This window comes from Carassius carassius, chromosome 12 (genome assembly GCF_963082965.1).
Source record: "Carassius carassius chromosome 12, fCarCar2.1, whole genome shotgun sequence".
Lineage (NCBI taxonomy): Eukaryota > Metazoa > Chordata > Actinopteri > Cypriniformes > Cyprinidae > Carassius > Carassius carassius.
The window spans coordinates 3,517,062-3,540,823 of record NC_081766.1 but is presented as its reverse complement, the minus strand read 5'-3'; the positions used below and the strand labels follow the sequence as shown (position 1 = coordinate 3,540,823).

Genomic DNA, 23,762 nt, shown 5'->3' with positions numbered 1-23,762 from the left:
GCTCTTTCTCAGTGCGCACGCTCTTTTTTTTCTTTTTTTTTATTTACTTACGAGGAGTGTCCGTGGGTGTCTGAATTGTGCTGGAGGCTGGTCGCTTCTTTCCATCCGCAGAGTCCATTTGAAAACACTATTGCCGCTGCTTACGATAATGGCTGGCGTGCCGTACGGTTGTAAGCCCAAGTAGACGAGAACGCGCATGACGTCACATTTTGTGAATTTTCACGCCAATTCGGGCCCGACTCCTCCACACACAATTGAGCCTACAGGCTGATAGAGGCAACCGTGGTGGACAGTCGAGGTGTCATTCTTTTTTTTTTACATCATGGTTGGCTCATACATGTACAAATGAAAACTGTATCTTAAAGATTTTTTTTAAGTAAAAAACCTCCACATAGCTCCTTTAATAACAGAACTTGCAGTTCATTGAGTCATATGTTGTTTTAAACATTATTATTATTGTATTTTAGCTGCTCTGGTGGATTCATTGAGTTTGTGAAGGATTATGAGTTACTAAGTTATAAGTAAAAGTTAAGATATGATGTAAAAAGTCTATATGAAAACGAATAGAAGAAAATGAACTGAAAAGTCTAAATCGTGAAACACAGAGTCAGATCTTCAGTCATAAAGTTAAAGTTATAAAGTCTAAATGTAGACATTATAAATATTTAAATTGAAAAAGTCTAAATTCTGAGAGACTAAGAAAAGTCAAAAAAGTTATTATGACAAGTATAAATTTGAGATACTGAGTCATAATTATGAGTTAAGTTTTAAAAATGAAAATCAGTAATATATATGTCACACTGATATTTTTTATAGTAAATGAACAGAGCCATCAAACTGTCCGGAAGAAACTTTATTTTTCATGATATGAAAAATAAGTATTTAACATCCTACATTTTTTTTGTTTGTTTAATACACAAATACATTTCAAACATACAGTATAAAGCTAAAATGAACATCTCAGTGAATAAAACACTAGTATACTTTACACCAGTATAACACTATATAATGTGTATGATTAATACTTAAGAAAATACTACAATCATAGCTTAATCAACAGGTAATTATTTTTTTAAAGTTTTGATCGCACAATATTGCAACAATCAATAATACATCTGTCATTGTACGATATCCAGATTAACATAAGTTTATAAAGATAATAGCTTTGAGACTTGGACAGTAGACACTGAAACGCATCTGCATTTGCATTTCTGTCTTATTTAGTAATAAGAGATTGTGGTAAATATAGCTTTACAGTTTTTTGTTTTTGTCATTTACCATGGAAATGCTCCAAAAAAACTACCACACACTAATATTGGCCTCTTGACCGAGCTCTGATCAGGGGTTTCTCAGGATGTTTTTAAGGCTACCTTCGTCTCCTACGTGGCTGTAGTTTCTGACGAGGGCCTGCTGTTCTGGATCCTGAAGAGCACAGAGAATATGAGAAGACAATGATTTACTGTATGCACAAAACAACAAGGCTCAGAGATGGTTAACATTCTACACGAAATTACAAGTACATTGTGTGCTATATTTACAGACATTTCCTTTGACCCTAAAACACTACACAAAGCATTTAATTGTATTATTTATTTTGTTGTAATACACCTCTATATGGAAAATTCATTCATATTTACAGAACAGTGAGCCATATTTTTGCTGACATTTTTTAAAGTATCCAATAAAAGCTTTTCCTGATACTCACCAAATGAGGAGAATGGAAACACACTAATTGATGGGACGCTAATGGTAAAAGGATTCTGTACAGGCCGAGGAAAGACCGGTGCTGAAGCTATGAAATAAACAATGAATCCTGTTAGCACTGCACTGCAAGCTTCTTCACACACAATTGAAACAAATAAAATCAATGAAGTATTAACATTATTTTATTAGATTAAAATAAAACATCATGTACATATCTTGAGTATAAGGCTCTGTTCCAAACTTAGTGAGCATTTTAAGCAACATACTACACATTACTGTTCAAACATTTAGGCTTACACACACACACACACACACACACACATTTTATTTTAGTGTAAATTATTTATATTCTATAATATACAATTTTATTTAGAATCATTTTTTTCCTTCAGAAATTTGTACTTTCATACAGCGAAGATACATTAAATTGAAAAAGTAAAGCCTTTAACAAAAATATTTTTCAAATAAACATTGTTCTTAAGATCTTTCTATTTCTTAAAGAATCCTGAAAAATAAGTGAAGAAGCACAATTTATTGCGAAAAGGTTCATCGTAACCAAAAATGGTGGTTCAAAAAATGCTCACTATGTTTTAAAACAGATTGTATATGCAAAACTTGATTTAATGCACTTTTTATTTTATGGACTCCTACCTGCATTGGACTCTAAATCTGTCTTTGGTTTGTTGCTCTGAATAATAGTAACATCATTCACTGCAAACCAGAACGGGACAGTTAGAATGAAATACTGACTCACTCCTTAATGGCTTAAAAGGTCTCAGAATGCAAGTCTGTTCACCTTTCTCTGAGATACTGACAAATCCTCCCTGGCAGACGTCCTCGAGGAGAGCCTGGAACTCAGTTAGTGCCGTCATCATGCTCCCAAAGTTTGGGTCAGAGGTAAAGTTTGGCAAGTCAGGCACAGGCACAGGCTGAGCACACAGAGACCTGCAGTTCTGAACAAGACAGAATCATCAAACGGCAAAGATGTTAGCTGTAGGCAGTGGTGTGACTTGAAACTGAATCAAAAATGGTATGCAACTCCTGACACTGGTTTCAGTTCACAAAGGCAGAGTAAAACACAAACTGATGCAATCTCAATTCCGTATCCCCCTTTGATGTTTTAAATTACAGTTCAGGTTTGAGTTTGAAACAAGTTTGAAACAACATCAAGGTGAGGAAATAATGACACTTTTCATCTCTTGGAGAATTATTACTACAAATGTGGACAATTTTACAGTGGATTGAATGCTTCTTAGTTGTTAAAGATCTGGGCTGCTCACCAAAACACTGATTATATTCAAAGCACAGAAATGTGCTTCATAAACTAATCACCACAGTGTCTTTAATCAAGGCACTTAACCTCAGGATCCTCCAGAGACTTTGGATAAGAACCAGCAGCATTACCTGAAGGAAGGCGATATGGTCCTCGGTTTGCGAGAGCTCTCCTAATTCAGCATGTCTTTTCTTCAGCTCTGTTATCTCCTGCTCCAGTTGTTGAAGGAGTGCTTCAGCTTGGCTCGCTGCCGCCCTCTCCTGACCCCGGATCAGCTCCGTCACTTCAGTGCGCCGGCGCTCTATGGAGCACACCAACTCTGTGAAGATGCGCTCGCTCTCCTCGAGGGCCGTCTGTGCAGAGAGCTGAGAGGAGACAAAAGTGAAATCATAAAGCGTGACTTCGGCTTTGAGGAGGCTCAAAACGGCATTTGATAGCACTTCAAACTCCTACTTCAAAAGAGCAATGCAGACGTGCTCAAACCTTCAGAACTCAATCAATCCAAGCAGAGCATTCACTGAAACTAAAGAGCAAAAACAGCTATTCAGAAATCTTTATACAGCCTTAGCCTTGAGACCATGCTGCATAACTGAGACCTTTGTCAGGGTCAGAGTCAAAGATGGAACAAATCAGTACAACACTTGCACAGGATTTTGAGCGTATTATTTTATTTAAAATGTAAATAAATCATTTTATTTGACATTTTTTTATAAGATTCATGCTTTTGGAAAAAATAACCCTATAAAATACAAGGTGAAGAAGTCAGTCTAATCCAGGTCTAGGAGATATAGACATGACAAGGACTTTGGTTATCTTATAGAATTATTATTATTTTTTACTTTAAACATTGGTTATGTTATTGTAAATGGCCCATTTTAATCGAGATATATATTGGTAGCTGTGATTTCAATTATTAGCAAGAGTTTTAAAAGAGAAAAGTGAAAAAAAAAAATTGTAATGTAAATGTTTTTTTTTGATTTTGATATCTTTTTATCATATATGTTCACATTTATTTGATTAAAAAGTTAATACTGTTAAATATTATTACAATTTTCTACTGTAATATATTTTATAATGCAATGTATTCCTGTGATGCAAAGCTGAATTTTCAGTATCATTACTCCAGTCTTCAGAGTCACATGATCCTTCAGAAATCATTCTAATATGATGATTTGCTGCTCGAGAAAGCTTATTATTTATGTTTTTCTGGAAACCATTACATTTTTTTTCCTGATAATTTGATGAATAGAAAGTTAAGAAAAGAACAGCATTTATTTGAAATACAATTTTTTTGTAACATTATAAATGTCTTTGTCACTTTTGATCAATTTAACGGAATTGTGGTAAATAAAAGTACTAAATTTAAAAAAAAAATGATATAATATATATATATTGCAGTATAAATATAATTTTATATATAAAACTAGGCAGCTGTGGTTTTTGCCCCCAATAAATGAGCTATTATTGAAAATCTAAAGGTTTACAAGATTTGATGCTGACTTTGTTAGGAGGAAACACACACACACACACACACACACACACACAGGTGTCACACTCACAGTGAGTATCTGTGTCGCCTCTCTCAGGTCGGCCAGCTCCTTCTCTTTCTCCTGAATCCTCTGCTGGGAAACCCTCTGCATCTCCCCCAGAGCATTCTGGGAAGACAAACACAGGTTACACAACATGTCATGTTTTTACTGACTCAAACACAAAACGCACACTCTAGAAAGGGTCTACAACATTACCTTTTTCTCATTCATCTCTGTTGTAGCTAGAGCAGTGTCATGTCCTTTGTGTTCATCTGTCAAACAAAGATAACAAATGCATTGCTGATCTGTGCGGCAGAACACCTCCAGGAGCTTCTCATGGCGAGAGCAGAGCTGTTCTTGTATCGTCTTTGAAGGAGAAACCAGCTTGTGTTTCTGAAAGGCAGGAGACTCGTAGTGGGGTTGTAGGTGGGTCTCGCAGTAAGACACCAGACACACCAGGCAGGATTTAAAGGCTTTGTTTTTTGTCCCAGAGCAAACATCACACTCCACATCCCCGGGTTCGGCTTGGGTCGGATCAGACGCTGTCGGTCCAGCATGCAGCCCTGTCTGCTTCAGTTTCTCCACCACATCTGCCAGCATTGTGTTCCTACCCAGCACAGGTCTAGGAGCAAAGCTCTGCCTACACTGAGGACAGCCATAGATCCCCAGACAGTCGTCCTGGTCCCAGTAGCCCTTAATGCAGCCTTTACAATAACTGTGTCCACATGGAATAGTCACAGGGTCCTTTAAGACATCCAGACATATTGAACAGTTGAACTGGTCGTGCTCCAGGAAAACCCCAGCTTGCGCCATTTTAAAAGGTTTCTTGCCGTCCAACCCAGAGGCAGAATGAAACCCAAGCTTTGTTTATGCAGGAAGTGAGTCATGTGACCACAGAGCCTGACAGGAGGGGGAGGGGCTGAAGAGCTGCTCTGCACAACATCTGAGCATGTCAGAAAACACTGAGCTGCCTGCAGTGGTGTTAAGTGTTCTGGCAAGAATTAGTGCAGCTCACAAAGGTCATATGTCACCCCAAAACCAGCACATAAATAAATAATAATTAAATAGAAAAAAAGAAACAACAACAACAATGTAAAATTTTAAATTGAAATTACATTTAATAAATGTAAGTTTATACTACTTCATAATATATTTAAATACATTACAATTAAACATATATACATAAACACAATTTTAAATTATATATTTATACATGTAAAAAATGTTTTATATATAAGTAAATAAAACATTTTAATAAACATTTGTTGTTTAATATAAATCACATAGTATTTAAAATATTTGAAATATAATATTATATTAATTATTTATATGAAACATTTTTATAAAAATGTAAATAAATTACATACTATATGAACCACACATAAACATATATATTAGTGCTGTCGAATGATTAATCGCGATTAATAGCATCCAAAATAAGTTTACTTAATATATGCATGTCTGTGTATATTTATTATGTATATATAAATACACACACACATGCATGTATATATTTCAGAAAAATGTTGTTTCTATATTAAATATATATACTTTAATAATATATATTAATATATAATTATATGAATATAAATATGTAAATATTTTCACAATATATACTGTATGCGTGTGTATTTATATATGCATAATAAATATATACAGAACACACACATATTATGTAAACAAAAACTTTTATTTTGTATGTGATTAATCGTGATTAATCGTTTTACAGCATATATATATATATATATATATATATATATATATATACAAAGTTTATAAATATTGAAATATTTTAGAAATACCTTGTCTGCATTTAGAACCAAATATTACATATCCACAGTCCAAACAAAATCATTGAACTCAAATTCTATTTTAAACTTGCAAATACATTTTTTACATTTTGGACATAAGTAACTAACTAACTAAATAAATAAATTATATAAAACGAATACAAAATATTTTGTTCAAATAAACCAGTGACACTTTTACTGAATCTGTCAGATTTTCTTCATCTCAAATCATGTTGTTCTTGTGAGCTCCAGCCCTGATGCCACTGATTCAAACCAGGGACAAACCAAATATAATGCCCTTCTGCAATCCGTGTCCAGTTTTAATTCGTTTTAATTCATCTTTCCAGTTAAAGAGTGGGATATGTCAGTGTTTTCACACTAGATGGCAGTATTGCAGCTCTCACATGATCCAGATGCATGAACACTGGTTATAAACGAATACTTCTAATAACTCAGAAACATACAAACATTATTTATAATGAAGTATTTTATTTTATAACGCAACTCTTCATGTTTCATCACAGGTGCTTAAATTATTTTACATACAGACTCTTTTCAAAGAAATTATGCAAATGTCAGAAAAATCTACTTTAATAAATACATGTTCCCTTTTCATAAATAACAATAATAAAACCATTTCAGTTTTAAAGTGGAATAATAACTACATTAAAATTTCTGACCAGCACAACAAATCCAGTTTTGATATGATAAAACAACACACTTGTTTGAATTCACTGCTCAGAACTCATCTACCATTTATTATATTAATATACTCAGTGCAAATCCCTTCGACGTGATTTTTGTTACGTTCATGTGCATATTTGGTCATAGGAGCGTTCAAAAGCCTCTAGCGTTCAAGTCAGTGGAGTCAAGTTTTCAACATTCGTTCATGCACTCTGTTTCTCAACAGAGATTCATGCTCAGTGGTTTGTCAGTCATATTTCTTGCAGCTTCTGGAATGGATTTTTTAAGTACAATAATGATGTTGTAATACTTTTAAATAAATACATGAAGGGCTGGTGTAGTGGAGTAAACACTGAAGCTGCCAACAGCCGCAGGTTCTGGATCAGAAAACCCAACATTTAGAGAGAAGTTAAGTTAAGAAGTTAGCATCACGGGAAACTTACATGCAGAAGGAAGGCTTACGGTAAAGTCTTTGAATTTATCATTTGGTCTTGTCGTCCAGACCACTCTCTGCTCTCAGAGCCTGACTGCTTGCAGAGATGAAACTGATCCAGTGCTGAAGATCCTCTGAAATCTCAGGGCAATCCACCTTCAAATTACACAGACACATGGGATATATATTCTATGTTAGTCCAGCAGGAACATACTAGAAGGAACATATAAGAAGACCACGGTATTACAATATTATATCTAACAATATGGTATTACCAAAGAGTCTTGAAATGAGTGCCATATTCATGGTAAGCCAAGGAGTGTCATGGTATTACCATAATATAGATCCAAAAAGCACAGTATTACCATGGTATGTATGTTAGGGCATACAAAACTTAGAGGAAAACAGTGAAGTATTTAATGAATGCATTCATTTTGATTGCTTCCATTGTCCTCATTTGAAGTCACTTTGGATAAAAGCATCTGCTAAATGACTAAATGTAAATGTAATTCATAATAAATAAATATAAAGAAAAAAATAAATACCCAACCGTACAGTAATATACTTGGTAGAAAAAAAAAATAGTAATGTAATAGAAACTAAATATTTTTCAAATAATATTTTACATATATTAATAATATACATTTTTTATATATTATTAATTTGGTCTTCACAGGGTCAAAAATAATTACTAAATTAATTAATAAGAATATTAACAGTAATACCTCTACTAATAATTAACAAAATAAATAAGTACGTATACATAATTAAATTAAATATTTTAAAAAAATTCAATTTAAATAGATAATACAACAATCAGTACAGTATTTTAGTGAGAATAATATAATAATGTTTTAATTATATTTTAAATATATTTATAATATAAATTTTTCACTGTATAAATTGTGTCTTTATACCTGAAAAAAAAAATGTAAAAAAATTATATATATATATATATATATATAGCTGCTGTTTAAATTTTAGGATGAACATATTTGTGGATCCAAAAAATAAATAAAACATAATTAAAATAAACAAATTTAAAATTAAGAAAAATTTATAAATAAATAAATGAAAGCTATTAATTTTATTATTTAAATAATTCAAAAATAAATAAATAATACATCTAATAGTACAGTACTATAGTGAGTATACATATAATAATGAAAATAAAATAATGATGTGCATTCCAACAATACATTTCCAAACTAATATTTTACACATTTTATTTTTTATATTAATTTTTCACAGTATAAATTGGGTCTTTATACATGAATATATATATATATGCCTTTTAAATTTTAGAATGGGGTCCCAGGCATAATATTTGGGAGTCCAAAAAAAAATTATATATATATATATATATAGTATATTATAAATATTTTTATTAAATTAAATTACATTTAAATATTTAAAAAAGTTTAAATAAATAAATGCATACCTTTTTCTTGCAAAGGTGTTCCAAGATCTTCTGTGGATTTCCGCGAATAACATTCTGCCTGCACAGCATGACAGCAGACACGAACCCGTCAGACTTGGATACGAACCTCTGCTCCAAGTAGAAGGACTTCTCATCCCACGCCACGATCCGCGTGCGCAGCTCGAACGCCTCGCCGAGCGCAAGCGAGCGTCTGTAGCGGATGGTCGTGGCTCCCACCAGCATGGTGGCGTCGAGCGCGCGCGCGGCCAGGAAGAGCCCGTTCCGGGTGCAGTGCGCGTACCGGGCGAAGTCGCACTCGCGCAGATAGCGGGCGTTATTCATGTGGCACATAAAGTCCAGGTCGTGGAGGAGAACCCGTCCGTGAACGACCTGCTCGGCCAGAACATCTCGAACCGGCACCTGGAACCAGGATTTGATCACCATCCACGAGCCTCTCAGGAAGTACCATACGTCAAAACTGCTGAACAGAACCAGAGAGCCGGACAGAATCCAGAGCAGCATGATTCTGTCACAAGAATGAAGATGATTAATTATACACATCATAAATAATTAATAGAGATCACGTGGAGACACAGAACTGGGCTTATTGAGTTTCTACGGTATTAACAGCAGTGACCCGACTACAAAACAACACGCAGGACATTACTGCATCTGTTTTGGAGAATTATATATATTTATTTAAAGATCGCTATATGATTTCACATCATTCATTCATATTGGAAATGAATCAAAAATCAACATTTCGATTAAATATCAGATCTCATTTCTAGATCAGACAAGGCCGTGCAACGACACGTATCCCAAGTAGACAGGTTTGAGTTTTAATACATGTAAACTGATAAACGACGTGCAATTATTAGTGTTCATAATCATAATCGTGTCAAATGAGGTATTCTTGCTACTCACGCGATTGACACCCGAAAAACCGGCTTCACGCACTTCCGCAGAGAAAAACTGCGCTCCGATTGGTTTAACGTGTCTACGTGACTACGTCAGCAGGACGCCAGACGAGCGGCGTGACGCCATCATCGTTTCCAAGACAAACTATTATGTATTATGTTGTAATTGTTTCAAATATATTAGATACTTATGTTTTGACTGTCATATTTTGAATGCCACTTAAGCAGTAACACTTAGTAGCAATTATAATTCATATTAGGCCAGTCAAAAATAAAAAGATACACATTTATCTCAGAATAACAGAAAATAGAATTTAAAGTACACATACTGTATAAGTGACACAGTTTTTTATTTATTTATTATTATTGTTGTTTTGTTTCTCTTTGTAGTAATGCTTCACACTCCAGTCTAGTCAGTGGCAGTAATACACCAGAAAATATTATTTTCTCTTTTGTTCATCCATTGTTTTTAAGAAAGTATTTCTACAAATTTGCAATCTTACAGTATGCACACTTCATAATTCATTTAAGGCAGTGAGCAGTCATTCGTTCTTTTTATCATCGAGCTGACTTTCCCCCCGGAGGGCTTTACTGCTGGCTGAGATGAAACTGATCCAGTGCTGCAGGTCTTCGGGAAATTCTGGCACTTCAACCTAGAAAATCAGTTCAGAAATGTCAGGATTCAGAGTTTTTTTATTAGATTGGAACAACATGTAAAATGATACAATTATTGTTGTGAACTAATATTTCTACATTAAATAACAAAAATATTAGAAAAGGCTAATATTAATATTATTAATAACTAATACAGTGTTTACATGGGGCTGTATGTTCACTATATGCTTATAAGAATATTTTCAGACATATTTAATTACTTTTATAAAGCTGCATTTGGATTTATATTTAGACATTTTCAAAAACTACTTCACTGAGTCTGATTTGTAGATTGAACACCCCCCCACCAAAACAGAAATTATCTGTATTTTCACATTTTTTAAGATGACTATATACAATATAATAGTGCCACAAATGTCAAAAGTTTGGTACCATTCAAATAAAGTTCACAAATGTAAAAATTCAAAACAGTCTAAAATGACAAAAGACCACCAGAGAGTTAAAAGAGTTGGTAAATCTATGAGAAATGCTTACCTTTCTCTTGCACAGGTGTTGCAGGATCTTGTCCGGACTGCTTCGAAGGACATTCTGTTTGCAGAACATAACAGCCGACACCATCCCATCTTTACAAGACACAAACCTCTGCTCCAGATAAAATGACTTTTCATCCCAGGTAATGATTCGACTGCGAATCTCAAAGGCCTCACCGACACACAGCGGCCGTCTATAGCGGATGGTAGTTGCCCCAACGACCACGGTGGCCCCTAGAGCTCTTAAAGCCTTGAACACCCCATTGCGGGAGTACAGAGAGAAACGGGCAAAGTCACACTCGCGTAGGTAGCGTGCATTGTTCATGTGGCAAAGGTCAACGTCATGAAGAACGACTCGTCCGCTAGTGGTCTGCTCTGCTGTGATGTCAAATACGGGTGAGAGGAACCAGGCCCTAACCAGCACAACCACTACCCGTAAATAATACCACACATCCAGACTGCAGAACAGGAGTAACAGCACCCCCACAATCCACAGCAGTGTGTCCTCCCTGCAATATACAGAAGTACGGTTTAAGATAGAATATACAAGAGATCTCTCTGGTTTTAAATTAACCCTTCCACAAATTAAGGCCTAAAGAGGTCTTAATTCAGAGCAGTTTTAAATTCATAAAGTCATGGCATTAAATGTTGCATACATTGCAAAAAATAAATATCCTTTTTTGCCTGGTTTCCAATACACATATCTAAACATCCTTAAGTCTAGATACATTTACAAAGTGAACATACGAGGTCTTGTTTTCTGAGAAATTAAACACAATAAAGTGGGTTTATGCTTAGAACAAGAACAAATATCTGTCAGTGGCGTATGAAAACTTGTTTTCCCTTTGAATTAAGCAGATTGCTCTTATTTTATGCCAGGTTGCTTCTAAGGTGAATGTTCAGTATCTTGATATAAGAATCTTTAAATATTTGCAATGAAAACAAGACAAAAATACTGATGAAGAACATTGCTTATTTGCATTGTGATCATAATGTACAGTAAAAATTATTTCCATATTTTAGTGGTTATTAAACCCAAAAGTTATTTATTTATGTGAAGTAAAGTATTGGAGGGAAGTATCTGTGGGAAGTTGGTTCAAACTTTGAAGCATTGCTAATACAAGACCTTTACATTTAGAGACCATATTGACATACTGTATTGCGTTCATTCAGTTTACTCCTCAAATGTTCATTACTTGGTCTTGAAAAGTCTTATCAGATATATGCATGGGGAACTGGTCAGCGATAGTAAACAATGGCATTTGATCTTGATCTTGATCTTCTCTGAGTGGCGCCGATACAGGATGGCTGCCTCCGTGACGTGCTCTGCAGTTGTTTTTGTGTTTTTGTTAGTTTGTCCTGTCTTTAGTTATATTCCTGCAATCAGTTTCACCAGGGACGAATTGCTGGATATTCGGCAACACACATCTCCCGATATTTCACCGGTTTTCGACTATTCTGATGTTTTGCTGGACATTCTTGTCGGCGGAGCGGCTGCCCTGATCACACGCTTCAAGAGGACGCGCAGGCGGGGAAAGCGAGCGGGAGCGCTCGTGAGACTCAGAAAACGTGGATTTCGAACGCCGTTGCCTAGCATACATCTGGCAAATCTCCGCTCTCTACCCAACAAAACGGACGAACTGCTTCTGCTCTCTCGGACAAATAAAGATTTCTCCCACTCTGCTGCTCTGTGTTTCACGGAAACTTGGCTGAATGACACCATACCGGACAGCGCGCTCCATCTGCCGGACTTTCAGCTGTTTAGAGCGGATCGCGACGCAGAATCAACGGGGAAATCGCGCGGCGGCGGGACATGCTTTTACATCAATGAACGGTGGTGTACAGATGTAACTGTGTTAAAGAAGACGTGCTGCTCAAATCTCGAAACGCTCTTCATTAACTGCAAGCCGTTCTATTCGCCGCGGGAGTTTCATTCGTTCATTCTGGTTAGTGTTTACATCCCTCCTCAAGCGCACGTGAGCTCAGCTTTACAGAAACTCGCTGAGCAGATCACAGAGACAGAACAACAACACCCAGACTCTGTTTTAATCATTCTTGGGGACTTTAATAAAGCCAATCTCTCCCGTGAACTGCCAAAATACAGACAGCATGTTACTTGTCCCACAAGAGACAGAAATATATTGGATCACTGTTACACAACAATAAAGGATGCATTTCACTCTGTTCCACGAGCAGCTTTGGGACGTTCTGATCACCTTCTGGTTCATCTTATACCGACCTACAGGCAGAAACTAAAATCAGCTAAACCTGTATTAAGGACTGTAAAAAGATGGACTAATGAAGCAGAGCAGGATTTACAATCTTGTTTTGACCTCACTGATTGGAGTGTTTTTGAAGCTGCTGCCACCGATCTGGACGAACTCACAGAGACCGTAACATCATATATCAGTTTCTGTGAGGATATGTGTATTCCTACCAAGACTCAACTAAATTACAACAATGACAAACCGTGGTTCACTGCAAAACTCAGACAGCTCCGTCAGGCCAAAGAAGATGCTTACGTGAAGGGGGACAATGTCTTGTATAAACAGGCTAAATACACACTGGAAAAGAAGATCAAAGTGGCAAAGAGGAATTATTCTGAAAAAATAAGGACTCAGTTCACTTTGAACGACTCCGCATCAGTGTGGAAAAGCCTAAAGAAGATCACCAATTACAAGACACCACCCCCCAGCACTGTGGAAAATCAACGACTGGCAGACGATCTGAACGAGTTTTACTGCAGGTTTGAAAGAACACCCATCACCTGCCCTGAACACCTCTCCACACAACCGTTCACACCAATAACAACTCCTGCAACCAACCCTGAATGCCTCTCCAAACAAACGTTCACACCATTCACAGCTCCTGCAACCAACCCTGAATGCCTCTCCACACAACCATTCACACCATTAACAGCTCCTGCAACCCATCCTGATCACCTCTCCAATCAACCGCTCTCACCATTCACAACTCCTGCAACCAACCCTGAATGCCTCTCCAAACAACTGTTCACACCACTCACAACTCCTGCAACCCACCCTGAACACCTCTCCAATCAAGCGCTCTCACCATTCACACCTCCTGCATCCCCCCTCTCCCCCACACCTGCAATACAGATCAGCGAGGATGCGGTGCGCCAGGTCTTCAGGAAGCAGAAAAGGAAAAAAGCACCAGGCCCAGATTGTGTTACACCAGCCTGTCTGAAATCCTGTGCTGACCAGCTGGCCCCCATCTTCACAAAGATCTTCAACAGATCGCTGGAGCTGTGCGAAGTCCCTTCATGCTTCAAACGCTCCACCATCATCCCCATCCCAAAGAAATCCAAAATTACAGGACTAAATGACTACAGGCCTGTGGCTCTAACGTCTGTAGTCATGAAGTCATTTGAAAAACTGGTGCTGGCCCACCTGAAGGACATCACTGGACCCTTGCTGGATCCTCTTCAGTTTGCCTACAGAGCAAACAGGTCTGTGGACGATGCAGTAAACATCGGACTGCATTATGTTCTGCAACACCTAGACAGACCGGGGACCTATGTGAGGATCCTGTTTGTGGACTTCAGCTCTGCCTTCAACACGATCATCCCAAACCTCCTCCTGCCCAAACTAACTCAGCTCTCCGTGCCCACCTCCGTCTGTCAGTGGATCAACAGCTTCCTGACAGACAGGCAGCAGCTAGTGAGGCTGGGAAAATACACATCCAGCACCCGTACAATCAGCACCGGAGCTCCCCAGGGCTGTGTTCTCTCCCCACTGCTCTTCTCCCTGTACACTAATGACTGCACATCTAAGGACCCCTCTGTCAAGCTCCTGAAGTTTGCAGATGACACCACACTCATCGGCCTCATTCAGGACGGTGACGAGTCTGCTTACAGACAGGAGGTTAAAGAGCTGGCTGTCTGGTGCAGTCTCAACAACCTGGAGCTTAACACGCTCAAAACAGTGGAGATGATCGTGGACTTCAGGAGAAACCCCCCTGCACTCCCCCCACTCACCATCATGAACAGCACTGTGACTGCAGTGGAGTCATTCAGGTTCCTGGGCACCACTATCTCTCAGGACCTGAAGTGGGACATTCACATTGACTCCATTGTGAAAAAGGCCCAGCAGAGGTTGTACTTCCTTCGCCAGCTGAGGAAGTTTAACCTGCCACAGGATCTGCTGAAACAGTTCTACTCCACCATCATCGAATCCATCCTCTGCACTTCAGTAACTGTCTGGTTCAGCTCAGCTTCTAAATCGGACCTCAGAAGACTACAGAGGGTAGTCCGGACTGCTGAGCGAATTATCGGTACAACCCTCCCATCTATTCAAGAACTGTACTTATCCAGAGTGAGCAAAAGGGCTGTAAAAATCACTCTGGACCCCTCACATCCAGCACACTCCCTCTTTGAACTGTTGCCATCTGGTCGACGCTACAGAGCACTGAGCGCCAGAACGACCAGACACAGGAACAGTTTCTTCCCTCAGGCAATCCATCTTATGAACAGCTGATAATAACTGTGGGACACACTACACTATTTATATTTATATACACTACACTTTTTATCCAACACACATACTTAGCGTACACGTAAATCTTTTGCACATAATATACATGTACATACATGGAACACACTATACTACTTATATTTATATTTATATACACATACACTTATTTATCCAAACACACATACTTAGCGTACAGTTACAATTTTTCCACATAATATACATGTACATACATAAATGCTCTTTTTAATATACCTGCCATACATTGTCAATTTGTATATTGTCAATCCTTACCCACCTATTTGTATTTTTTTGTATTTTTTATTCCTTATTGTGTTTTTTGTTCTGTCGCTGTTATGTTGCACTGCGGAGCTCTGTCACGAAAACAAATTCCTCGTATGTGTGAACATACCTGGCAATAAAGCTCATTCTGATTCTGATTAACCATTTTTAAACAGCATTTTTATTTTATTATTAAAAGTGGCATGTTATTTTTCAGTATCTTACGTGTTAAAACAACCTGAGATGTCAGTCTATTTCTAAATAACAATATCTTTCTGTGCTTCATGTAAGATTGTTTGCATGTCATTTCTGTGGTTCTGAGATTTTCTGGGTTTCTTACAAGCCTCGTTCAAGTAGAACTAGTTAGGCTGGTTTGTTAACACGTTTTAACGAGTGATTTTTTGGGGGGCTGATTTTTATAAACGTATTTATAAACGTATATCTGACACCATTGTATTTGTGGGAAAATGATAAATAGACTACAACAACAACAACAAAAAGATAAACTCATTCAAGTCTACATTTAAGTTTACGAATTTAAATTCAAAATCTTCAACAGTTTAACGTAGTTGATCTGTTTAAGTTTCGCATTTACAACTAACGATAAGTTGGACTGCTGTCGGAAACTAAATTAAGAGCTGTGAAAGTGTCAAACTCGGTACTTACATGTCCACTCTGTTGTTCCAGTTGCTTTTACGTCTGTACGCACACCGGCTGAACGCGCGATGACACGCCCCCTCAATATGACGTCACGTAAGAACGTTAAAAATGACAGAATTCAACCATAGACTGTATAAAAACAGAATTCAACAGCAAGTTCGACATTATTTCTCAAATGTACACATTTTGTAATTAAAATTTTTATATAAAAAAAATAAAAAATAGAACTTAAAAGGTAAAAAAACTAATTAATGGGTATCACAAATATGTTGCATTCATTTAGCAGAGAAACAGTTCTTTGCGCTTTTCGATTTTTAAAAAACTTTAAAGATTCTAAATAAGCCTCTGTAAGGCTGCTTGAAAATGAGTGAAACTGTTTTTTGAGTTACTCCATTTAGTTTGATAAATAAAATTTTCCTAATAACAAAAGTAAATCAATGATCAATATTTTTCTTTTAGAAAAGTCATATTGATTATAATTTCGATAATTATATAACTATATATAATATTTGTAATTGATTATATATTTTAATAAATATGTAAAATATGCATATATATAAATTAGTAATGAAAAATAATTTATAGATAACAAATAATGAAATATATACATACATACATATACAAACACACACACACACACGCACACACACACACACACACACACACACACACACACACACACACACACACACACACACACACACACACACACACACACATATATATATATATATATATATATATATATATATATAGCTATTTCCATTTTCAGAAATAATTGTTTTATTCAAATTTTGAGTAAAATCTTAGAGATTGAGGTATTAATTATAGTTCTATGAACATTTACATTGATTACATTGTATTGTGGAATATTGCATTAATATCCCTGTGCTGGATTCTGCCAAATTTAGTATTCCAAAAAAAAAAAAAAAAAATCTATATGTTTAGTGTTTATACTGCATACTAGTATGAGTAGTATAGCAGTATGTCTATGATGCTGACATTAATTAGAAGCTTCTCAAATTTGGGCACACCTACTATCTAGAAATGCCAGCATGTGCAGATTTGCACTTGTTTATAAGATTCTCACAGGATTCATGTTGTGATTGAATGTTTATATAAAAACAATAGCAGGCTGTTTGTGTGTTTTCATATTTAATTAATGGAGCATGTGGGATGCACAACATTATCATGTTTTAAAGGTTCCTTGTCTTTTTATGAATTCAAGTATTTATATCTGCTGGATTGCTTCCTGCTTTGGCTGCAGTTTGTGTCCTCTGAGAAGTCCTGTAAGTCAATATGAATGATGAATTATAGGAGATTGAGTCTGGCATTGTCAGTGACGGAGAGGGATGAACAGGCCTTCAGAACATCTGAAAGAGATGGAAAATTACTGTAGCCATCTTCCCCCCGTACTCCTTTCACATACAGCATTACCACATGAATTCATCAAAGCTTTAATGTGAAAATAATAGCCCTGCAGTGTGTCTGAATGTGAATAATCGGCTGAAGTTAAATGGTCTGAAATTCCAGGAAGACAGACATTGTATCAGGGGTAAAGCATTAGTCATGACACGTCTGTCTCTCATAAACGGCATCCTGTGATTCTGTTGTGACAGGACAGCATTTGAAAAACAGTCGTCCATCACGCTAATGGAAATGTATCGATTGTGGTGCAATGTGTTTCTGAAATATTAATGAGTCTATTGAGGGATCACTGCTGAAAGGCAATAAGGAGTATTTTTTATCAGACGACTGTGTTGATGGGTTGTGAGTGTTTGAGAGTTTGAGAGTTGTAAAGGACATTCATTTGATGACAGATATATGAAATATGGCTACACACAGATGAAAGCACACAACATTAAAGGATAAGTTCACATTGAAATGAAAATGTGTGTGAAATTTACTCACCCTTGGGCCACCCAAGATGTAGATGGGTTTGTCTCTTCATCTGAACATATTTTGAGAAATGTAGCATTACATCACTTCCTCACCAATAGATCCTGTGCAGTAAATGGGTGCCTTCAGAATGAGAGTCCAAACAGCTGATAAAAACATGATAATAATGCACAAGTAATCCACACCACTCCAGTCCATCAGTTAATGTCTTGTGAAGTGAAAAGCTGCATGCATGGTGCAAAATCCACCAACATATTTGCTTTTAACTGTTTTTTTGGACTGTTTTTTCATTTGTTAACAGTACTTGATTTGTGCATCCTGATTCAGACCAGATGGCTTTTTCACTCTATAAAGCAATATTATGGATTATGGACTGCATGTTTTGAAGTTAAAAATGTCTTAATGATGTATTTGTTTCTTACAAACATGCAGCTTTTCACTTCACAAGACATTAACTGACGGACTAGACTGGAGTGGATTACTTGTGGATTATTGTGATGTTTTTATCAGCTGTTTGGACTGTCATTCTGAAGGCACCCATTCACTGCAGAGCATCCATTGGTGAGCAAGTGATGAAATGCTTAATTTCTCCAAATCTGTCCTGTTTTTTTTTTTTTTTAACTCTTGATGACTTGAGGATGAGTAAATATTCAGCAAAATGTCATTTTTTAGGTGAACTGTTCCTTTAATCAGTATAATCTGCTCATTTTTCAACCTCGAGTGGACAATAAGAGACAGAAGTCTGAACGTGTGTGCGTGATAGAGCATTTCATTTCTGCTCTTCGTGCTAAAGCCCTTGTTTTCATCCCTCCTCATACCCCCAAAGATTAGTGGAAAAGGAAACATCTGTCTATGCTCATGTTTTCTTTCTATAATATGACTTTTTTTCAATGCTGTAATCCTTCAAAGCTGTATTAGTCATGGCCCACCTCTTTCTCCAGGGTAAAAAGCGTGTTTACTTTCTCAATTCAGGGTTACAATAATCCCTACAAACCACTCTGCCTATGGAAACAAAACAAATGCACAATCTCACATGCACACTTACACACTCACAGCTTGTATACCGACTGTTTTCACAGACAAAGTTGCTCTGTTCTAAAACCTAGTGGGCCAATCCTTGCCATTTAACCTAACAACATTGTAGTTTATTTTAAAAGGGACAGTGCATATGAATGAACATAGCTTTTCAGTAATGTACATATGCCAAAGTTAGCCCCCAGGCTATTTTACATTTGTAGTCCCATGTGAGGTCCTCAACAATACCTAGTAACACAGCTAAACATTTAATTTAAACATGATTCGACTTAATTTAAAAGACACTACATTTAACAACAACATATAAGAAATGCCGCGGTTAGCAAACAGGGCATCTAATATTGCATATACATGACGGACACACACATATACACATACACAGTAAAGTGCTACTCAAAGTGCATTAAGTGCATTATCAATATCTTAAAGTGCTATTTGATGCTGCCAAGTGCTTGATCTAGTTTGGTATACATACATACACTTATAAAGTAATAAAATGAATCGTACCCATTTATCTAAATTACAACAATTATCATTAGTGGGCACATACTTGATTTGTTTTAAGCCATTGTTTAAGTTAAAAAGCCTTAAAAAGGCAGAATGCTATAGTCCTTATAAGTATCTGCACTGGAACACACAGGCACAAATATTGGGTGATAATGTAAATGTTTAATTATGTTTAATGAATTAATGAAATAATAACATTTTAAAATAACATTTTAATCATAATGAATTAAATATTAATCAAATATGAGTATATTTATACTATTGTTCAAATGGTCAGTATGACCTTTTTAAAATAAATAAATACTTTTATTCAGCAAGGATGCATTAAATTGATAAAAATTACAGTAATGATTTTTAAAATGTCACAAATTTTTTTATTTTTTTACTTGATGCTCATTTGAATTTTTTATTTATGAAAGAGAAATCAGTTTCCCAAAAAAATTAAGCAACACAACTATTTTCAACATTAATAAGAAATGTGTCTTGAGCATCAATATTTTCTTAATGCATAGAAATACCTTTTTGTAACATTATAAATGTCTTTGCTGTCACTTTCTTTCTGAAGAAAAGTATTTTATATTCCCTTTAAATGGTAGTGTAACCACAGTTTCCATAAAAATATTAAGCAGCACAAAAACCACAATAAGAAATTCTTGAGCAGCAAATCAGCATATGAATGAAAATTCAGCTTTGCGTCACAGGAAAAACATATTAAGTTAGAAAACAGTTGTTTTAAATTGTAATAATATTTCACAATATTATGTTTTTTTTTTTACTGTACGTTTGATTAATAAATGCAGCCTCAGTGAGCATAAGAGACTCTTTCAAAAAGGTCAAATTTTACCAACCCCAATTTTATATACAATATATATAATCTATTTAATACTAAATAATATAATAATACATATAAAAGTAAAATTTTTTATATATTTTTTTTCCCTCTTGCAGTATTTCTTTTCTGTCAAATAAACATACCTTATGCTGCATTCCGTTTAAATTGGTAAGTCTAGAATTTCCAATTTCCAGTTTCTAAAACATCATGCCATTCGACACATCATGCCTTTGTTGTCAGAGGGCAAGGGTCAGATATGAATGTCTGTCCAATTTAGTATGGAATGTAGAATTTGGTCTTGGGAGTGTGTGTTCCATGTCTTAAAACAAATCAGATAAGCAGTTCTCTTGGTTTTAGATAAGCAGTTGGTACAATCTGTCTAGAAAAATGAAGTTATATGAATCGATGTGTATTTATTTTGTATGTGGTGAAGCAAATCTCTCATCTCCAGATGCAGGTCTCTGATGTGTAATTACTCTGATCTGAGTCGACATGGACCAGCACAGCCCTGAGGGTATTTACACGCACAGCAAATGCAAACAAACACTACAATACAATCTCACAGAATGCATGCATCATTCCCAATGCACACAGATCGAAATGCATGTGAATGTGGGTCAGCTCATCTCGATCTCCCTCTTCCCTGCTCTATCCAAGGTTAATACAACCCGTTTATAAACAATAATGCAGCCATCAAAAGAGCCCACCTGGGATAATGTGCACAGATAAGCAAGACTCCAGCTGCATGGGAAAAAGAAAGTGTTTCTCTTCCTTCTCATAAACCAATATTGTCATCCCAGGATCACATCACCATGGTGACAGAGTGCCATTCCTGTTTGCTGACAACTCAACCTTCCATTGTGCACCAGTGTTTTATGAATTTAAGACAAAAATGACATCACAATGGCTTTATTTTTTATGACAAACTGCTGAGGACACGCATTATTGAGATGTTGGGTTATGTGGGTATCATTTACTGAGATCCTGTTTCTGATGAAACATTCATTAATGAAAATGCTTGATCCTGATATAAATTGTGTTATTATCAGTCTGGAACAGATGCATTATTAAAGTAGGGTGGAACTCGATTCATCTTTGCTATGGGGATGAGAGCCACCCCAGGAGCAAAGAACAAATCCGTTATTCGAAACAATACACTGTCTTTATCTCTATGAAATAAACACACACATAAATACACACACAAGACAGTTACAACAAATGGGTCACCCCCTTCCAACCACATATAAGTGTTGTTTGTTGTTTGTGTCATTACACTGACAAAGACAGTAATGTATCGTCAGTTACTGTATTATGCTGTACCACTACTTTCTGCTCTCTACATAATGTGTTTTAATGTAGTATGAGGGTTTTTATAAAGACGGATTTGCAGTAACATGAAACTGGCAAAAAAGTTAGTCCCAGTTGTTTGTTTTAATTGAACTATTACATGATACTTTATCGGTGTAAAGTGTAGGTTTCTATAAGTGAGACATTGAACCTTTAGCTCATTCTGCTTTTGTTTGGAGTTATTTCTGTTAGCAGAGCAAAAATAGAAAAAAAAGGAAAAAATACAATATTGTGTTTAAAATGTAAACTACTGATTAACTTCTTGTTTTCTTTAACTGCTATATTAATACAATTAACTCTTAAGAGCAGATTTATTCCCAGTTATTTGTTTTGATTGAATATTACCATGGTATTACCAAGTTTTTGGGCATGTGCATTTAAACAGCCTTGTAGTATGTCATACTATTCTCACTGTTAACTAGCATGCACATTACTGCTTATTAGTAAAGCATATACATACAGTGGGTACAGAAAATAATCACCCCATCTAAAAGAATCACATTTTGTTGCTTTGCAGCCTTAAATGAAGATGTACACAATTTTTGTTTTATCCAGCTGTATTTACTTAGTTCAACTTATGACATCCAAGTAAAAGATACTGTATAACACCAACATGTCAGAAAAAAAAAAAAGGTATGGGTGAGTAGGAAAAAGGGTCACCGACTTGTATCAGTATTTTGTTGAACCACCATTTTTTTTTAATGACGGACTTTAGTCTGTTGGAATTTGACTCTACTAACTTTGTAAACCTACACTTTGCAATATTTGGCTGCCCTTCTTTGCAAAACTGCTTGGCTTCAGTTCAGTTTGATGGTGAGCGTTTGTGGACTGCAGTTTCTTGAGGAGTGATTTTTTTTTTCTTGCAACCCTCCCATACAAGCCACATTTGTGGAGAGTTTTTGATATTGTTGTCTCATGCACACAATGACCACTCTTTATAAATTCCTGCTGCTGCTTCAGAGTTGCTTTCATCCAGTTTGGAGCGATGTCCTTATCCAGAGAGGGTTTGTGTTGTACCAAATACCTTCTACTTCCTATAAAAGACTTCACTGTGCTCCTAGGCATTGATAAAGCCTTTGGAATATTTTGTATCCATCTCCTGACTTGTACCTGTCCACATCTTTATCCTGGAGATCTGCCTACCCATAGCTAATCGTTTGCTGGTTTTGTCACAAGACTTTGTGTGCCATTGAGAAGGTGATTAGCAACACCTGATTGAGTTTACAAGTCATTTTTAGGGACTGATCATTTTTCCAACTCAGTGGTTCCGTTTATTCTTTTTTCTATTCCCACTGTATATATATTGCTTAGATAAATTCTTACTACACTCAAAAAATGTAGATTTTCACTCCGAAATTGCCAGTAAATTTCACAGTTAATTACAAAAAAACAGCAAGCATCATATTAATTAAAAGTGAAAATTTCAAAAATTTTCTTTATTTATAACTTATAAAAAATAATAAATCATTTTTTAGTTTGTGGATTTGCTTGAGCTAGAAAGAGCTACTGAACATAAATAAAATGTGCAAAAGGATTTTGAAAAAATACCCTTAGAAAGAGCTACTGTATTACTTCATTAGCTTGCGTCTGACCTGCAGCGATATCATTCTGGCTTGGTGGGGTGTCAGCCAGTGAGTCATCTGATTCTGACAGTGTTCTTTTAGTACTCAGAGTCTGAAGCCAGGAGAGCATATTAAGTGTTGTTTACTGTATTTGTATTTTTAACGAGCCGAGTGTGCGCGTTTCACGGCTACGTTGAGTTGTTGACACTGACAGCGGCAAAAGAGACGCATGCGCTTTTCACTTGTAAAA

At 36.1% G+C, this 23,762-nt stretch overlaps 3 protein-coding genes across 5 annotated transcripts; all 3 read right to left on the bottom strand.

Moving 5' to 3' along the window:
• Positions 1 to 966: 966 nt before the first annotated feature.
• Positions 967 to 5,394, bottom strand: ftr67 (finTRIM family, member 67). Of its 2 annotated transcripts, XM_059563070.1 has the most exons (7): positions 4,723 to 5,393; positions 4,537 to 4,632; positions 3,109 to 3,342; positions 2,501 to 2,657; positions 2,356 to 2,415; positions 1,706 to 1,792; positions 967 to 1,422 (listed from the first exon to the last, which is right to left on the bottom strand). In XM_059563070.1, exons 1-7 carry the CDS (start codon positions 5,317 to 5,319, stop codon positions 1,367 to 1,369), a joined length of 1,287 nt encoding a protein of 428 aa, XP_059419053.1. In that variant the 5' UTR covers positions 5,320 to 5,393; the 3' UTR covers positions 967 to 1,366. The 2 variants fall into 2 exon arrangements, with proteins under 2 accessions (XP_059419053.1, XP_059419054.1); XM_059563071.1 differs by lacking the exon at positions 2,356 to 2,415 and having other exon boundaries at positions 4,723 to 5,394.
• Positions 5,395 to 6,765: 1,371 nt separating this feature from the next.
• On the bottom strand, positions 6,766 to 9,869 carry si:ch73-52e5.2 (protein THEM6). Of its 2 annotated transcripts, XM_059563061.1 has the most exons (4): positions 9,761 to 9,869; positions 8,855 to 9,359; positions 7,443 to 7,569; positions 6,766 to 7,357 (listed from the first exon to the last, which is right to left on the bottom strand). In XM_059563061.1, the coding sequence occupies exons 2-3, from the start codon at positions 9,353 to 9,355 to the stop codon at positions 7,462 to 7,464; spliced, it is 609 nt and encodes a 202-aa protein (XP_059419044.1). In that variant the 5' UTR covers positions 9,356 to 9,359; positions 9,761 to 9,869; the 3' UTR covers positions 6,766 to 7,357; positions 7,443 to 7,461. The 2 variants fall into 2 exon arrangements, with proteins under 2 accessions (XP_059419044.1, XP_059419043.1); XM_059563060.1 differs by having other exon boundaries at positions 6,766 to 7,569.
• Positions 9,870 to 10,273: 404 nt separating this feature from the next.
• On the bottom strand, positions 10,274 to 16,403 carry LOC132154494 (protein THEM6-like). Its single transcript, XM_059563059.1, has 3 exons — positions 16,337 to 16,403; positions 10,903 to 11,407; positions 10,274 to 10,406 (listed from the first exon to the last, which is right to left on the bottom strand). Coding segments are annotated over exons 1-3 (618 nt in total). The 5' UTR covers positions 16,339 to 16,403; the 3' UTR covers positions 10,274 to 10,295.
• Between the last annotated feature and the right edge of the window lie 7,359 nt (positions 16,404 to 23,762).

Excerpts from the sequence above, each read along its gene's own strand:
- ftr67 (XM_059563070.1), bottom strand. The coding sequence starts at position 5,319 with ATGGCGCAAGCTGGGGTTTTCCTGGAGCACGACCAGTTCAACTGTTCA. Across the intron at positions 1,793-2,355 it reads AGATTTAGAGTCCAATGCAG|CTTCAGCACCGGTCTTTCCT; the intron begins GTAGGAGTCCAT and ends TTTATTTCATAG. Across the intron at positions 1,423-1,705 it reads GTTTCCATTCTCCTCATTTG|GATCCAGAACAGCAGGCCCT; the intron begins GTGAGTATCAGG and ends TGTGCTCTTCAG.
- si:ch73-52e5.2 (XM_059563060.1), bottom strand. The coding sequence starts at position 9,355 with ATGCTGCTCTGGATTCTGTCCGGCTCTCTGGTTCTGTTCAGCAGTTTT. Across the intron at positions 7,570-8,854 it reads AACACCTTTGCAAGAAAAAG|GTGGATTGCCCTGAGATTTC; the intron begins GTATGCATTTAT and ends TGTAATTTGAAG.
- LOC132154494 (XM_059563059.1), bottom strand. Across the intron at positions 10,407-10,902 it reads AACACCTGTGCAAGAGAAAG|GTTGAAGTGCCAGAATTTCC; the intron begins GTAAGCATTTCT and ends CTGATTTTCTAG.